The sequence below is a fragment of the Prionailurus bengalensis genome, chromosome B3 (genome assembly GCF_016509475.1).
Source record: "Prionailurus bengalensis isolate Pbe53 chromosome B3, Fcat_Pben_1.1_paternal_pri, whole genome shotgun sequence".
NCBI classification, from domain to species: Eukaryota; Metazoa; Chordata; class Mammalia; order Carnivora; family Felidae; genus Prionailurus; species Prionailurus bengalensis.
This window is the reverse complement of record NC_057355.1, coordinates 28155005-28170863: the sequence shown is the minus strand read 5'-3', so window position 1 is coordinate 28170863 and position 15859 is coordinate 28155005. Positions and strand designations below refer to the sequence as shown.

Genomic DNA, 15859 nt, shown 5'->3' with positions numbered 1-15859 from the left:
GTTAATATACCAAAGTCTTGTTTTTTTATATGTCAACAATTAAGAAGTGGAATTTGAAATAAATACATAATATCATTCACATTAGTAGTAAGGAAATGAAATAAATAGGTATAACTCTGACAAAGTAAGTACAAGAGCCATATGAGGAAAACTATGTAACTGATGAATGAAATCAAAGGAGAACTAATAAATTGAGAGATATTCTTTGTTCATGGATAGGAAGACTGAATATTGTCAGTTCTTTCCAGCTTGATCTATAGATTTAATGCAATCTCCATCAAAATCTGAGCAAGTTATTGTATTGGTATTGACAGACTGATTCTAAGTTTTATGTGGAGAGGCAACAGATCTAGAATAGCTAACACAGTATTGAAGGACAAGAACAGGTTGGAGGACTGACACTATGCAGCTTCAAAACTTAATATAAAGCTACAGTAATCAGGACAGTATGACATCGATTACAGTATAGACAAATTGATCATTGAAACAAAGTAGAGAGCTCAGAAATAGACCCACATAAATATAGTTAATTGATCTTTGAGAAGGGAGCCAGGGCAATACAATGAAGCAAAGGTGAATTTTTCAACAAATGGTGTTGGAACAATTAAACATTCACATGCAAATAAAAGTGAATACTTGATAATAGGGGAGGCTATACATGGGGTGGAGAGTATATGGGAAATCTCTGCATTTTTCCTCAATTTTGCTGTGATCCTAAAGTGTTCTAAAAATAGAAAGGAAAAAAGATATACTTTGCATGATTATATCTTGGGACAGGAGAATACGATTTAATGATTAATTAAAAATACACTTATCTCTTTCTGAATGAAAAACTGAATATGGAGGAAAAAAATAACAGCTCTGGGGTGCCTGGGTGGCTCAGTCAGTTGAGTGTCCGACTGTGGCTCAGGTCAGGATCTCGCAGTTTGTGTGTTTGAGCCCTGTGTTGGGCTCTGTGCTGATAGCTCAGAGCCTAGAGCCTGCTTTGGATTCTGTGTCTCCCTCTCTCTGCCCCTCTCCCACTCAGGCCCTTTCTCTCTCAAAAATGAATAAACATTAAAAAAAAAAAAAGGTAACAGATCCTTTTCATACCTTAACATTGTTTAATTTTCAGGCTGCAGGTCTTAATAAATTGTAGTTAGTAAACCATAACAGGGGTTTTAATAACATACATGAAGCAGATGAATTATGCATAGTATTAAAGCAATGAATTAGCCTTTAGAAGTTGACATTAAATACCTTCTGACCTGAATGATCTACAACAGAAGTCAGGTGTGAAGCTGTGTTGTATCTTTCCTCTTAGGGAAGAAAGTAATTGATGTGGCTGCAGGCTCCACCCACTGCCTGGCTCTGACTGAGGACAGTGAGGTCCATAGCTGGGGCAGCAACGACCAGTGTCAGCACTTTGACACCTTGCGTGTGACCAAACCAGAACCTGCTGCACTGCCAGGACTGGATACCAAACACATAGTTGGAATTGCCTGTGGACCTGCTCAGGTACTGAGTAGATAGTTTGGTTAGATATTTTGTAGAATTTTGGTTGCCCATCCCTCATTGCTAGGATATTGAAATACCATTGACTTGTGTGTGTTGTTCTTATATCCTGTAGTTGTACTAAACTCACTTATTAGTTCTAGGAGTTTTGTGTCAATTCCCTGGAGTTTTCTTCAGAAACATAGACACAGTTTTATTTCATCTTTTTTCTGTATTTCTTTCCCTTGCCTTATTGCACTGGCCAAGACTTCCAATATGATGTTGAAGAGTGGTAAGAGGGCACATCCTTGTTCCTGTTTGTAGCGGGAAAGCATTTAGTCTTTCACTATTAGCTAGGATGTTAACTGTAGGATTTTTTTTTTTTTTAGTAGATGCCTTGTGTCAGATTAAGGAAATTTCCTTTAACTCCTACTTTTTTGAGAGTTTTTTTTTTTAATACTGAATAGATGCTGAATTTTGTCAGATAGATTTTTATTCTCAAATGATATGATCATGTAGTTTTCCTTCTTTAGTCTGTTTATATGGTAGACTATGTTAATTGATTTTCAAATATTAAGCAAACCTTGCATTTCTGAGATAAACCCCACTTGGTTATGGTGTATTATTTTTTCTTATATATTGCTTTATTTGATTTGCTAATGTATTGTTGAGGATTTTTCTGCTGATGGTCATCAGAGATAATTGGTTTGTGGTTTTATACTGTGTGTCTTTTTATCAGGGTAAAACTGGTCTCATAAAAAGTGTTGGAAAGTGTTCCTTTCTCTTCTGTTTTCTAGAAGGGATTGTGTAGAGTTAGTGTTATTTCTTTTTTAAATTTTTTTTTCTTTGGTGAATCCATCTGAGCCAGGAAATTTCTTTCTCAAAAGATTTTTATGTAAAAATTGTTTCTTTAATAGATACAGAACTATTCAGAGTGTTTCTTCTTGAGTAGGTTTAACTGATTTGTGGCACTCAAGGAGTTGTTCCATTTCATCTAAGATGTCTGAGTTTTGTGTGTAAAGATTTCCTTAGTATTCTTTTACTAACCTTTTGAAGTCTTTAGGGTCTGTAGTAATATATTCTCTTTCATTACAGATATTAGTAATTTGTGTGTGTGTGTTTCTTTGTCAGTTTTCCCTAGATATTTATCCATTTTATTGACCTTTTTAAAGAACTTTTAGTTTCAAAAAACTTCCCTTTGTTTTTTGCTTTCAATTTCATTGGCTTCTTCTCTTTGTTATTTTTTTTTCCCCTTCAGCTTGCTTTGGGTTCACACTTTTCTATTTTTAGTTTCTTCAAGAAAAAGCCTAGGTTAATTTTAGACCTTTCTTCTTTTGTAATATTTAAGCAGTTGATGCTGTAATTTCCCTCTAAGTAGTGCGAATTTGCACTCATACATTTTGATGTATTTTGTTTTTGTTCAGTTCAAAATACTCTCTAATTTCTTTTGAGAATTGCTCTGTGACCTATGTATTATTGTGTCATTTAATTTTAAAGTGTTTGGAGATTGTACTATTATCATTCTCTTACTGTTCCTAGTTTAGTTTTATTGTGGTTAGGGAACAAACTATATGATTCAATTCTTCTAGGTTTCTTAAGATTTGTGTCTCAGGATATGTTCTCTTAAGTGAATGCTCTGTGTGTGTGCTTAAAAAGGGTTATGTATTTTGTTTTACGTATATTTTGCTGTTGTTGGGTGAAGTGTTCTGTAAATGTCCATTAAATCCAGTTCATTGATGGTATTCAATTGTTGTATATCCTTGCTGATTTTCTGTCTGCTTCTATCTCTTTCTAGGAGGATAGTGTTGGTATTTCCAAGTATAATTATGGATTTCTCCATTTCTTTTGGCTCTATCAGTTTTTTTTTTTAATATCAGTGCTTTTGGTCATTAAAAAAATTATGGTTGACTATACAGTGGCATTAAGTATATTCATGAGACTGTGTAACCATCATTGTTATCCATCTCCAGAACTTTGTCATCCTAAACAAAAATTCTGTACCCATTAAACATTAGTCTCCTTTTCTCTTCCCTTTGGCCCCTAGTAACCTCAATTTACTTTCTGTTTCTGTGAATTTGCCTATTCAAGATACTTCATATAAGTATAATCATATAATATTTGACCTTTTGTGTCTGGCTTATTCCACTTAGCATAAGTTTTTTAATTTTTAATTAAAATTTTTTTAAGCATAAGGTTTTTAAGTTTGTTCCATGTTGGAGGATGTTTCAAGATTTTATTCCTTTTAAAGGCTTAATAATATTCCATTATATGTATATCCCACATTTTGTTCATTTATTTCTCCTTTTTTGTACCTTTGGCTATTGTGGTTGTGTTGCTCAATACCCAACGCTTTCATTTGGGTCCACGCTTTCATTTTTTTGTTTTTGTTTTTGTTTGTTTGAGTATATATCTAGGAGTGGAATTGCTGGATCATATGGTAATTATGAGGAATTTGAGGAACTGTCAAACTGTTTTCCACAGCAGCTGCATGATTTTTACATTCCCACCAGATATGCACAAGGGTTTCAGTTTCTCCACTTTTTTTTGGCCAACCCTGGTTATTTTCTGGTTTTCTTTCTTTGATTGTTTGAAGCCATCCTTGTGTGTATGAAGTGGTATCACACTGTGGTTTTGATTTGCACTTCCCTGATAGAAAAGATGTTGAACATTTTTTTATGTGTGTATTGACCATTTGTATATCTTCTTTGAGGAAATGTTGATTAAGTCCTTTGCCCCTTTTTGAATTTTTTCTTGAATTGTAGGAGTTCTTGATGTATTGTGGATATTAATCCCTTATCAGGTATATGATTTACAGCTATTTTTTTCCCCATTCTGTGCTTGTCTTTTCATTTTGTTGATAGTGTCCTTTGATGCACACAAGTTTTTAATTTTGAGTAAGTCTACTTTATCTATTTTTTCTTATGTTGCCTATGCTTTTGGTGTTATATATATATCCAAGAAATCTGTTGTTATGTAGATTCCACCCAGTGTTTTCTTCTGAAAGTTTTATAGTTTTAGCTTTTATGTTTTGGTCTTTGATCCACTCTAAGTTAATTTTTGTATATGGTATAAGGTAATGATCCAATTTGATTGCTTTGCAGTTTTCCCAGCACCATTTGTAGAAAAGATTGTTCTTTCCCCATTGAATGGTGTTGGCACTTATCAAAAATCATTTTACTGTATAGGTAATGGCTTATTTTTGGGCTCTCCATTCTGTTTCATTGGTCTGTATGCCAGTATTTCATTGGTACTTTATGCCAGGACCATGCTGTTGTGATTACTGTAGCTTTGTAGTGTAGTAGGCTTTGAATTAGGAATTGTGAGTTTTCCAGTTTTGTTCTCTGTTTCAAGATTATTTTGTTTATTTGGGGTCACTTGAGATTCCATATACATTTTAGGATGGGTTTGTCAGTTCTTGTTTTATAGATTTTGAAGCTCTTTTTTTTTCTTTTTTTTTAAGATATGTGCACATTTAGGTTTGCTTTGTCATCTTGATGAATTGGCCAAGGGCATTATACAGTATGCCCCCTTTATCCTTCTTTTTCTTTGCTCTGAAGTCTGTTTTGTCTGATTTTAATGTAGGTGCTTCATTTTTCATTTATTTTGTAAAAATTTTATTAGATTTATTTTGGGAGAGCACGCATGTGAGTGGGGGGAAGGGCAGAGAGAGAGGGAGAGAGAGTATCTTATGCAGACTCCGTGCCTAGCACAGAGCCCAATGCGGGGCTTGATTCCATGAACTTTGAGTTCAGACTCAAGAGCCAAAATCAAGAGTCAGACTAAGTGTTAAGTACTGACTGAGGCACCCAGGGGCTTCTTGCTTTTTATTTAATAGTGTTTGCATACTGTAACTTTTCCATTCTTTTAATTGAAAAAAAATTAAAAATTGAAATAATTATTGTAGGAATTTGCCAATGTCATGGGTTTTGTTTATTGAGGTTATATAAGAAGTCAATATTCTAGTTCCTTTCCCTTGCCATATAAAGTTTAGAATAGTCTTGTCTATGTCAGCAAAAACATCTTGCTTGGACTTTAATAGAAATTGTATTCAACCTGTCATCAATTTTTGGAGAATTGGCAGTTTTGCTATATTTAGTCTTCCAATCAATGAAAATGGTATGTCTAGATATTTATTTACATTTTCTTTGATTTCATTTATTAGCATTTTCAGTATATAAGTCTTTGACATGTTTTGTTAGATTTATATCTTTTACTTTTAACCCACATGTCTCATTATGTGTATAGTGAGTTTCTTGGGTACCGTGTATAGGTGCATTTTAAAAAAAAATGCTTGAGTCAATCTGTCTTTTAATTGATATATTTAGATCATTTATGTTTCCTCCAATTTTTGACGTACATAGATTTGAGTCTTCCATTTTCTTGTTGGCTTTTGTTTGTTCTATTATTCCTCTATTGTGCTTTTCCTGCCTTTTTTGGGAGTATATGAACATTTTTTTAATATTCCACTTAACTTTATTTATTTTGAATTTGACTTTATTTCTTTATATAATTTCTTTTTAGTGGCTGCTGTAGGTTTTACCATAAGCATACTTAATTCTTTGCAGGCTACTTTAGAATCAAAATGTAACCATTTTTAATTGGAATGTAGAAACCTGTTGTTTAGTTTTCAAATGCTTAAGAGATTTTTCTAGTTATTTACATCTAGGTTATTCTTATTGGCTTCTAGTTTCTGTTGGTTTCTAAGAAGCTTAATTTGATTATGTTCAGAGAACATATTCTATGATTTCAATTCTTTTATATAGGTAAGAAATATTTTATGATTAAATATTTTAAATATGACTGTATTCTGTTGTGGTTTTCTAGTAAGTGTCAGTTTGATCTAGTTCATTGATGGTTTTATTAGTTTCTTTTAAAGTTTTACTTTTTTTAATATCTCTTTGTTCTATGTTATTAGGAGGATAATTTTGCTGTCTTCAACTATATATTTGGATTTATCTATTTCTTTCATTTCTGCCAGTTTTTACTGCCGTGTGTTTTCTGGTTCTGTTGTTAGGTACATATCATTCAACATTGTTCTGTCTTCTTGTGAATTGACCCTTTTATCATTGTATAATGTCTCTGTTTAGCCCTGGTAATTTCCTGCCTCTGAAGTTTGCTTTGTTTGATATTAATATAGCCATTTTCTATTCCTTTACTTAAACTTTTTTAATCTTTATATTTAAGGTAGATTTCTTGTTGATACCATATAGTTAGATTTTGGTTTTCATACCTCCTGACAGTTTCTACTTTTTGTTAGTATGTTTAGACCATTTACATTTAATTTAATTATTTATAAGTTAGATTTATTTCTACCATTGTGAGGTTTTGTTTGCTCTCTTTTTTTATTCCTTTATCTTTTCCTGACTTCTTTTGGGTTGTTTGAATAATTTTTAGTACTCCATTTTAACTTACTGAGTTGTCTCTTTGTGTAGTTTTTTAGTGGTTGCTTTAGAGATTAAATATACCTAACCTTTCATTATTTACTTACAGTTATTTGTAACTGTTCAAGTAGATTATGATCCTCACTGTTATCTATTAGTGTGCATTAATAATTTTGAGAGTGAAAAGATTATAAACGTTGTATCTTTTTATTTGTGGCACAATGAGATTGGGTCCTAAAATGAGAGAGAAGATTGGAAGCTGATAGTGTATAAGCTAGACAACCATGAAAGTACATTTGTATTGGGGACAATTAGAGGTATGAATAAGTAATAATTTAAGGCATCTTCATAATTCATAATGGTGAATTTTTTTCTGTGAAACAGTCCAAGAACTGAATGTGTGAATTCATTTTAGGTTCTTTTGTTTCTTCAATAGAGTTTTGCTTGGTCGTCTTGTTCTGAGTGGTCCATTGGCCTCCGTGTCCCTTTTGTGGTAGATATCTGCTCAATGACTTTTGAGCAGCTGGACCTCCTACTACGGCAAGTGAGTGAGGGGATGGACGGCACTGCTGACTGGCCTCCACCTCAAGAGAAAGAATGTATGGCTGTGGCAACACTGAATCTTCTACGACTTCAGGTATTAATGATTTCCTTTCCTCTCCCTCCCTTTGTAAGTGTCTTAGGTATTTGTAATAATGTTTATGTATATTGAAGGGTATGCATTTTAGCCTGCTAATTGAACTGCTAATGAAAAATGTAAAGTATTTAAAGTGTTTAGATTATTTAGATTAGATTATTTAGGCTTAAAAAAATCAGTCTAGGGGCGCCTGGGTGGCTCAGTCGGTTAAGCGTCCGACTTCAGCTCAGGTCACGATCTCGCGGTCTGCGAGTTCAAGCCCCGCGTCGGGCTCTGGGCTGATGGCTCAGAGCCTGGAGCCTGTTTCCGATTCTGTGTCTCCCTCTCTCTCTGCTCCTTCCCCGTTCATGCTGTGTCTCTCTCTGTTTCAAAAATAAATAAACGTTAGAAAAAAATTAGAAAAAAAAATCAGTCTAGTTATATTTGTTCTGGAAGTCAGTCTTGGCATGCAGGGTGAGAGTATATATGGATTGTTTTATTTCTGCAATAATCAGCTTGTTTGCATTCATCATGGAATCAATCTTGAATTTACTGTTGTATGTGGAGAAACAACTGAGTGAGATAGTGGATAACTGAGAGACCAGTGGATGTGTTAGCCAGTCTCTCCTCTGGAGTATGAAAGCTCAACTCTGTAAGCTTGTCTCCCTCCATTTTGTCACAGGGAAGGTTAAGGTGAAAGGTCAAAATATGAAAACCTACAAACATATTTTTCTTCCTTTTTTTTTTTCTTTTTTTGTTTGTTTGCTTCTTTGTTTCTTTTTTAAAGAAAAACTGTAGCTGAAATCTTTGGTCATCATATTTCTCTTGGCAATAAAATCCTATGACTGAATGTCAAGAAAGTAGTTTTTCTCAACAAAATAATTTTTCCCTTTATAATACAAGGATTTCTATGTAACCCATCATGTCTCCCTCTTCTTCTGTCCCCTTTTTGCCTTGGTTCTAAAAGGCACACAGCTTATGGTTAAGTGATGAATCACGGGAATCTAGTCCCGAAGCCAAGAGTACACTGTATACACTGTATGTTAGCTAACTTGACAATAAATTATTTAAAAAAATAAAATAAAAAATAAAAAGCACACAGCTGAATTTAGTGTTTAGTTGCATTAATCAAATTAGCAGAAGTTTGGAGAGTACTTCTCTTTCCCAAAAATCTTCTAGAGGAGCTCATTTATTAGGGCCTCTGTGGTTCCCTTCCATGATTCCACCCAGTTGTTGCTTCCCATGGTTTGTAGCAATGTTGCTATTCTGGTCATTGCTATGGAGAAAGACCTCATGTTGTTTTAGGTTCAGTTCCTTTTGGCCTACATTTACCTGGTGACATATGTTTTTCTGTTGCTTTATTCTATTTTTGTAGGTCCTTATGTTTTAATTGCATCATTTAAAAAATTCACTTACAAAGCTTGATTCTTATTTTTTTTACTTTAAAAATTTTTTATTTTATTTTATTTTTTTAACATTTATTTATTTTTGAGACAGAGAGAGACAGAGCATGAACGGGGGAGGGTCAGAGAGAGGGAGACACAATATGAAACAGGCTCCAGGTTCTGAAGTCGGCCGCTTAACCGGCTGAGCCACCCAGGCGCCCCAAAGCTTGATTCTTTTTTTTTTTTTTTAATTTTTTTTTTTTTTTAACGTTTATTTAATTTTGAGACAGAGAGAGACAGAGCGTGAACGGGGGAGGGGCAGAGAGAGAGGGAGACACAGAATCGGAAACAGGCTCCAGGCTCTGAGCCGTCAGCCCAGAGCCCGACGCGGGGCTCGAACTCCCGGACCGCGAGATCGTGACCTGGCTGAAGTCGGACTCTCAACCGACTGCGCCACCCAGGCGCCCCCAAAGCTTGATTCTTAAAAAGAATCCAATTTGAGGATCTTTATTCATTAGGCGAATTTAATTTTTTTATAGTTTTTGTGATTGCTAATGTATTTGAATTTAGGTCTTCTGATAAGTTTTATGTAAGTTTATTCTTCATTTTATTATTTCTCTCTTCTTTTAAATGTTTGTGTATTTTTGAGAGAGACAGAATGTGAGCAGGGGAGGGGACAGAGAGAGAGGGAGACACAGAATCCAATGTAGGCTCTAGGCTCTGAGCTGCCAGCACAGAGCCCGATGTGGGGTTTGAACTCACAAGCCGCATGGTCATGACCTGAGCCAAAGTCAGACACTTAACTGAGCCACCCGGGCGCCCCTATTATTTATCTCTTGATCAAGTTTCGAAAACAATTTTTTTAAGTTTATTTATTTATTTTGAGAGCAAGAGCAAGAGGGGAAGAGGCAGAGAGAGAGAGAGGGAGAGAGAATTCCAAGCAGGCTCTTTGCTGTCAGTGTGGAGACCCATACAGGGATTGAACCCACAAACTATGAGATCATGACCTGAGCCGAAACCAAGAGTTGGATGCTCAACTGACTGAGCCATCCAGGCACCCCTCCAAAACAGTTTTTTCTTTCATGATACCTTTAATTGTTGCTAAATTTTTAAATCTGATTTCTGGACATTAATCATCACAAAAAAATTAAATATTTGTTAATTCCACAAAATGTTAAGTAACTAGTCCTTCTCTTCCTGAAAAATATAGGGGCTATAGGATGCATTACCCTAAGCTCCCCGTTCTACCTTTTGTGTTTTAATTGTCAGGTAGTCTATTATTACATTGGATCCAATGCACACTTTTTTGTGTATGTGCCTCTAAAAGAAATGTGCCCCTAAAAGAAAAATGCTCCCAATTGTGATGTGTAAGATACATTTCTGATTTAAGACATGAAAAGAAATGCCTGTTAGGATTGGTGAAATAATTATTTTTATATTGTTACAAAAATAATAATCATTTTTTGCTTTTCTTTGAATTATTATAGTCATAACTGTCATTTTTTTTATTAAAATTCTTTTTAAGTTTATTTATTTTGAGAGAGACAGAAACAGCACAAAATGGGGGAGACTGCCAGCAGAGAGAGAGGGAGAGAGAGAATCCCAAGTAGCCTCCATGCTGTCAACACAGAGCATGATGTGGGGCTTGAACCCATGAAACTGTGAGATCATGATCTGAACTAAAATCAAGAATCAGGCACTTAACGGACTGCACCACCCAGGCGCCCCATTATAATCGTCATTTTTAAAGAGACCATGCTTACTTTGATGTAGCCTTTTTTTCTTTTTTTTTTTTTTTTTAACCAATTTGTTTTGTCATTGTTGCTTATATCTTCTCCCTCCTGAGTACCTCCTTCAGTAAGTTTCTTCATCAAGGTCTGTGAGTTGTAAAGTCTGAAAACTGTTTGCTTGAATGTTTCTTAAGGTAGTTTAACAGGGCTTAGCTTTCTAGGTTACGTGTTATTTTATCAACAGTTTGAAGATGTTTTGTCTTCCAATCTTTATTTTTGCTGATGAAAATTGTTTTATTGATGTAATTGTTTCTTTGTAGTTAAGGTGTCTTTCTTTTTGGTAGCCTTTCAGATGTTCTTTTGTTTTGTAATTTTAATACATTATGTCTAGGTGAGGATTTATTTTTGTATATATAACTTGAGTTTATGATTCTCATTCTCATGTTTTGTTAAGTTTTGAAAAATAGTCACCATTTACCATTGAAATTAACTCTTTTTTTTATCTCCTTCTCAGTGTATGTTGAACTTCTCTTGTCTTCCTAAGTATCACAACTTCTTTGATATTTTAAAAATCTTTTTTATCTTTTATGATGTTCATTTTCTGTCTTTTCCATTCTGCCTTCTGGTTTTTCATTCAGTGCTCTCTTTCAGTTCCCAAATCCTTTCTTTAGATGAATGTTCCATATTTTTGAATTGTCCATTATAAAATAAATACTTGTATGATCATTGCATTCCATGCATTAACTCATTAAATCAGTGTGCCACCCATCTGAGAGTTAGGACCTGTGATGTATATTGCATAAATGAGGACACAGAGAGAGGTTTAGGAATGTGGCCCAGATCAGGTACCCATGGCCTCAAGGTTTAGGGCTGGAACCTGGGCCCAGGCTTTTCACACTTCTGCCTTGAGGTTTTTATTCTTGTAGCTGTTTTTTTCATTTTTAGAATTTATATTTGGGTCTTTTTCAAAGCTTTCATTTTGTTCATTATATTCTTCTGGGTTCTGTTCCTTCCTTGATCTCTAAGAACATTTTCTTTTTTTATGGAGTCATTCCATTGTTTTTATTGCTGCCTTGGGGTGTGAGTTTTGCCTCTTATAAGAGCTCTGTTTTTTGATTCTACCTTGTGGTGACCTAGTATGGCTTGTCCTTTCTGACTGCAACACCACTTTCAGGGGAGGTTTGCTAGGGGTATCCCCTTGCCTTTGGCTATGATGATGTCCCCAGACGACAGTTTTGTATTTGTGTCTCTTAAGTGTCATGAGTTTCTCAGGCTCCAGATGAGTTTTGGTTTTCAGTTCTTGACTTGTGATATGTGTACCTAGATGGTTGGTGTAAACTTGATTTTACATCTGTTCACAGGACAGATTTTACATCTGTCAGGTCTCTGATTTATTGTGGGGTCTCTTTCTACCAAAAGCTTTTATGGACAGTGTTGTTTTCAGGCCCTGGCTGGCAATAGATGGGTGATCTTCAGTGGCTCCCAAACTTCTGCAGGAAACTCAGGTTCAGTGGGCTGTCAGGGGCAGCTGGGATCTCATGCCCCAAGGCCTTGATCTGTTCTTAGAGTCCAGAACCTCTTGGCTCCTGCTGTGTGTATCTCTCTGAGTTCTGGTTTGGCCCTTGAGGAACTTCCTTGTATACTCTCAGCTTGGCTATATAATCTTTTTTTTTAAAACATTTTTTAAATGTTTATTTATTTTTGAGAGAGAGCATGAGAGGGGCAGAGAGAGAAGGGAACAGAGGATATAAAGCAGGCTCTGCATTGACAGCAGTGAGCCCAATGTGGGGCTTGAGCTCACAAGCTGCAATACCATGACCTGAGCTGAAGTCAGATGCTCAACTGACTGAGCCACCCAGGCGCCCCTATATTTTTTTAACAGCTTTCGGGTTGTATTATATTCGCTATTTCTCTGTGTTTGGTGCAGATGACTGGTGGTGGGGTGGAGGTTGCTGTTTCCACTTGATTTTATTTCTTTTAATGTTTATTTATTTTTGAAAGAGAGAGAGAGATAGAACATAAGTGGGAGAGGGGCAAAGAGAGAGGGATACACAGAATCCGAAGCAGGCTCCAGACTCTGAGCTGTCAGCACAGAGCCCGATGTGGAGCTCGAACTCACAAATCGTGAGATCATGACCTGAGCCAGTCGAGTGTGTAACCGACTGAGCCACCCAGGTGCCCCTGTTTCCACATGATTTAACCTCTCCATTGGTCTTGAGCTCTTCCATATATGTATTTATAGTGGGTTTAAAAAATTCTGGACTGTGGACTCTCACCTAGTATGAGTAAAAGTTTTTAGTCTAGTTAAAAAAATTCATATAGCAGAGCTTTTTTCTTTATTATTTGAATAAAACTCAGTTTGAGGTATTATTTAATCTTTAACAAGATTTGAAATACACTTGTTTTTAGGACTTCTAAATTAAAATTCTTTTTCTCCTTTCAGTTGCATGCTGCCATTAGTCACCAGGTTGACCCAGAATTCCTTGGTTTAGGTCTGGGCAGCGTCCTCCTCAACAGCCTGAAACAGACTGTGGTGTCTCTGGCCAGCAGTGCAGGTGTGCTGAGCACCGTGCAGGCAGCTGCCCAGGCTGTGCTGCAGAGTGGGTGGTCCGTGCTTCTGCCCACTGCTGAGGAAAGGGCCCGGGCGCTCTCTGCTCTCCTGCCCTGTGCAGGTGGGTTTGGGGATGGGGTGGAGTGGTGGGTGCACAAGAGGGTGCCAAGGGGCATTGGCACTTACCCCACATTGTCAAAAACACTTTCCTTTCCAGTTTCAGGCAATGAAGTAAACATAAGTCCAGGTCGTCGATTCATGATTGATCTTCTGGTGGGCAGCTTGATGGCCGATGGAGGCTTAGAGTCGGCCTTAAATGCAGCCATTACTGCAGAAATCCAGGTATGGTTCTAGGAGTATGTATGTGAGCTGACAGAGGCAAGTTTTACCTGTCAGTGAGCTGAGATTGAAACACTGTACTCAGGTGAAGAAATAACAACATTTTGAAAGAATTATTGAAAAACAAACATAAAATGGTTAGTAACATCCAAATATTTTCTGTAATTAAAGCTTTTTTATCTAACTAGTTAAAAAAACTTGAGATATTAAGTATGATAAAATATACCCACTTTTATCTACTTAAATGAATATGACAGATACCCTGATCATATTATGAATCATTTCCTTCACCCTAGAAAGTGTCATTGTGCCTCTTTGCACTCCAGGACTCCCATCTTCCCTCAGATTAAATTAGTGTTGCCAGTTCTGATTGCCACATAAATGGAATCATATAGTATGTACTATTTTATGTCTGCTTTATTTTACATTGATAATTTTCAGACTCATCTGTTGTTTTTACCATTGAGTATTTCATTGTATGATTATGGCACTGTTTGTTTATTCATTGTCCTGTTGATAGACATTTGATTAAAATTTTTGATTCTGTAAAGCTGCTTTGATCATGCTGTATACAAGTCCTTTAGTGAACATGTGTTTTTCTCTTGCGTAAATACTTGGAAGTAGAATTTGCTAGGTCTTTTGGTGACTGTGTTTTTACAGTTTCCCAAAGTGGCTGTGGCATTTAATTTGAACCAGCCAATATGAGAGTTCTAGTTCTAGCTCTTCTTGACCTCACCGCCATGAGGCATGTCATTCTTCATAAATTTAGCTATTCTGGGTGAGGGAAGTGTGGTTTTAATTTGCATTTGTATGTACTTATTGGTCATTCATAGCTTCTTTTGTTGCTTTTATTGTTGCAATAGTTTTTTATCTAAAAACTAACACTGACAAAATTAGATGAAGTAAATACATTGAAAATATCTTTGAAAGCGTACTTAAGAAGTATTTTGATTAAATTGAAAAAAAAAAATAGGGGCGCCTGGGTGGCTCAGTCGGTTACGTGTCCGACTTCAGCTCAGGTCACGATCTCATGGTTCGTGAGTTCAAGTCCCGTGCCAGGCTCTGTGCTGACAGCTCAGAGCCTGGAGCCTGCTTCTAATTCTACTTCTCCCTCTCTCGCTGTCCCTCCACTGTTCACGCTTTGTCTCTCAAAAATAAATAAAAACATTAAAAAAAAATTTAAATTGAAAAAAAATAGAAGAAATCGTATAAATAACATTAGGAACAACTACAGTTCTTTGTATAGCTATTATTTTCCAGGTACTATGCTGTGTACTTTATTTTGATTTTCTCTTTTAACTTTGTCAACGGTGTTGAGTGGAAAAAGTGGTTTAAAATTCCATTTTATAGATGTGGACATATGTACCACAAAAGTGTAGTGATTTGCTAAGGTGTTAGGACTAGTGAGTGGTAGGTTTGCTGATTCCAAGCCTCTTCCTTTTCTTCCTCTTCCCCACACAGCTCTGTGTGACAGCTTACCTGATGGGAGCCGTGACAGAGAACAGACAGAGGAAGTCCACGAGTGGGCCAGATATGACCCAAGCAGTATTTTTAGAACCTATTAATTTAGTTAGCAAATGTTTATTCCTCACTTCCTGCTGGACAGAGGGAGGGACCTTTAAGGAGGTATTGGAGGCAGGGTATTGCAGAGGTAGAGAGGCTACCGAGATACATAGATTGTGATCTATATAATCATTAAGCCTAAAAGATAACTAAAAGGCCATTCATTTTAAAACAAAATTGTTATAAAGCTACAGAAAGACATAAACAAAAACCTCATATTTAAGAATTATTAGTATGCCAATATTGTTAATATTTTTGTTTTATTGTCTGACTTTTGAGGATGCAAATGTTTACTAATGATGTGATTATGAGGCTAGGATTAATTTCAGTGGTGTGTTAATTTGCATCTTTTTTACTCATCAGGTTGCCATGTTTTCTGTTGTATATTTTACTGTCCATTTGTTCTGTTGTTTTGGAGAAGTCTGTCATATGAAAAGGGAGTTCCTTCATATTTCTTTTTATTTTTTATAAATAATCTATTTACCATTTAGGTTTTAGATATTTTTACTACAATTATTAATTATATTCTTTTTAAAAATGTAATTTATTTTGATAGTGTGCATGAGTGGGGGAAAGGGCAGAGAGAGAGGAGAGAGAAAATCCCGAGCAGGCTCCAAGCTGTTAGTGCAGAACCCAGTGCTGGGCTTGATTCCATGAACTGTGAGATCATGACCTGAGCCAAAATCAGAAGTTGGATGGTTAACTGACTAAGCCACCCGGGCGCCTCTAAGTATATTCTTATGGATTATAAGTCATTGAATAGAGTATAAGAATGATTGTTAGGAATGAGTTTTAGAAATGAAATTGTGCTGGGTTAAAAG

The 15859-nt window shown here is 35.8% G+C and overlaps 1 protein-coding gene across 1 annotated transcript in view; it reads left to right on the top strand.

The window, feature by feature from the left end:
- The window catches only part of HERC2 (HECT and RLD domain containing E3 ubiquitin protein ligase 2), a 278735-nt gene that overhangs the window by 91783 nt on the left and 171093 nt on the right, over nucleotides 1–15859 (top strand). The window contains 4 exon segments of the mRNA XM_043554905.1: nucleotides 1304–1497; nucleotides 7291–7491; nucleotides 13029–13257; nucleotides 13354–13478. Coding sequence (XP_043410840.1) covers nucleotides 1304–1497; nucleotides 7291–7491; nucleotides 13029–13257; nucleotides 13354–13478 — 749 coding nt within the window.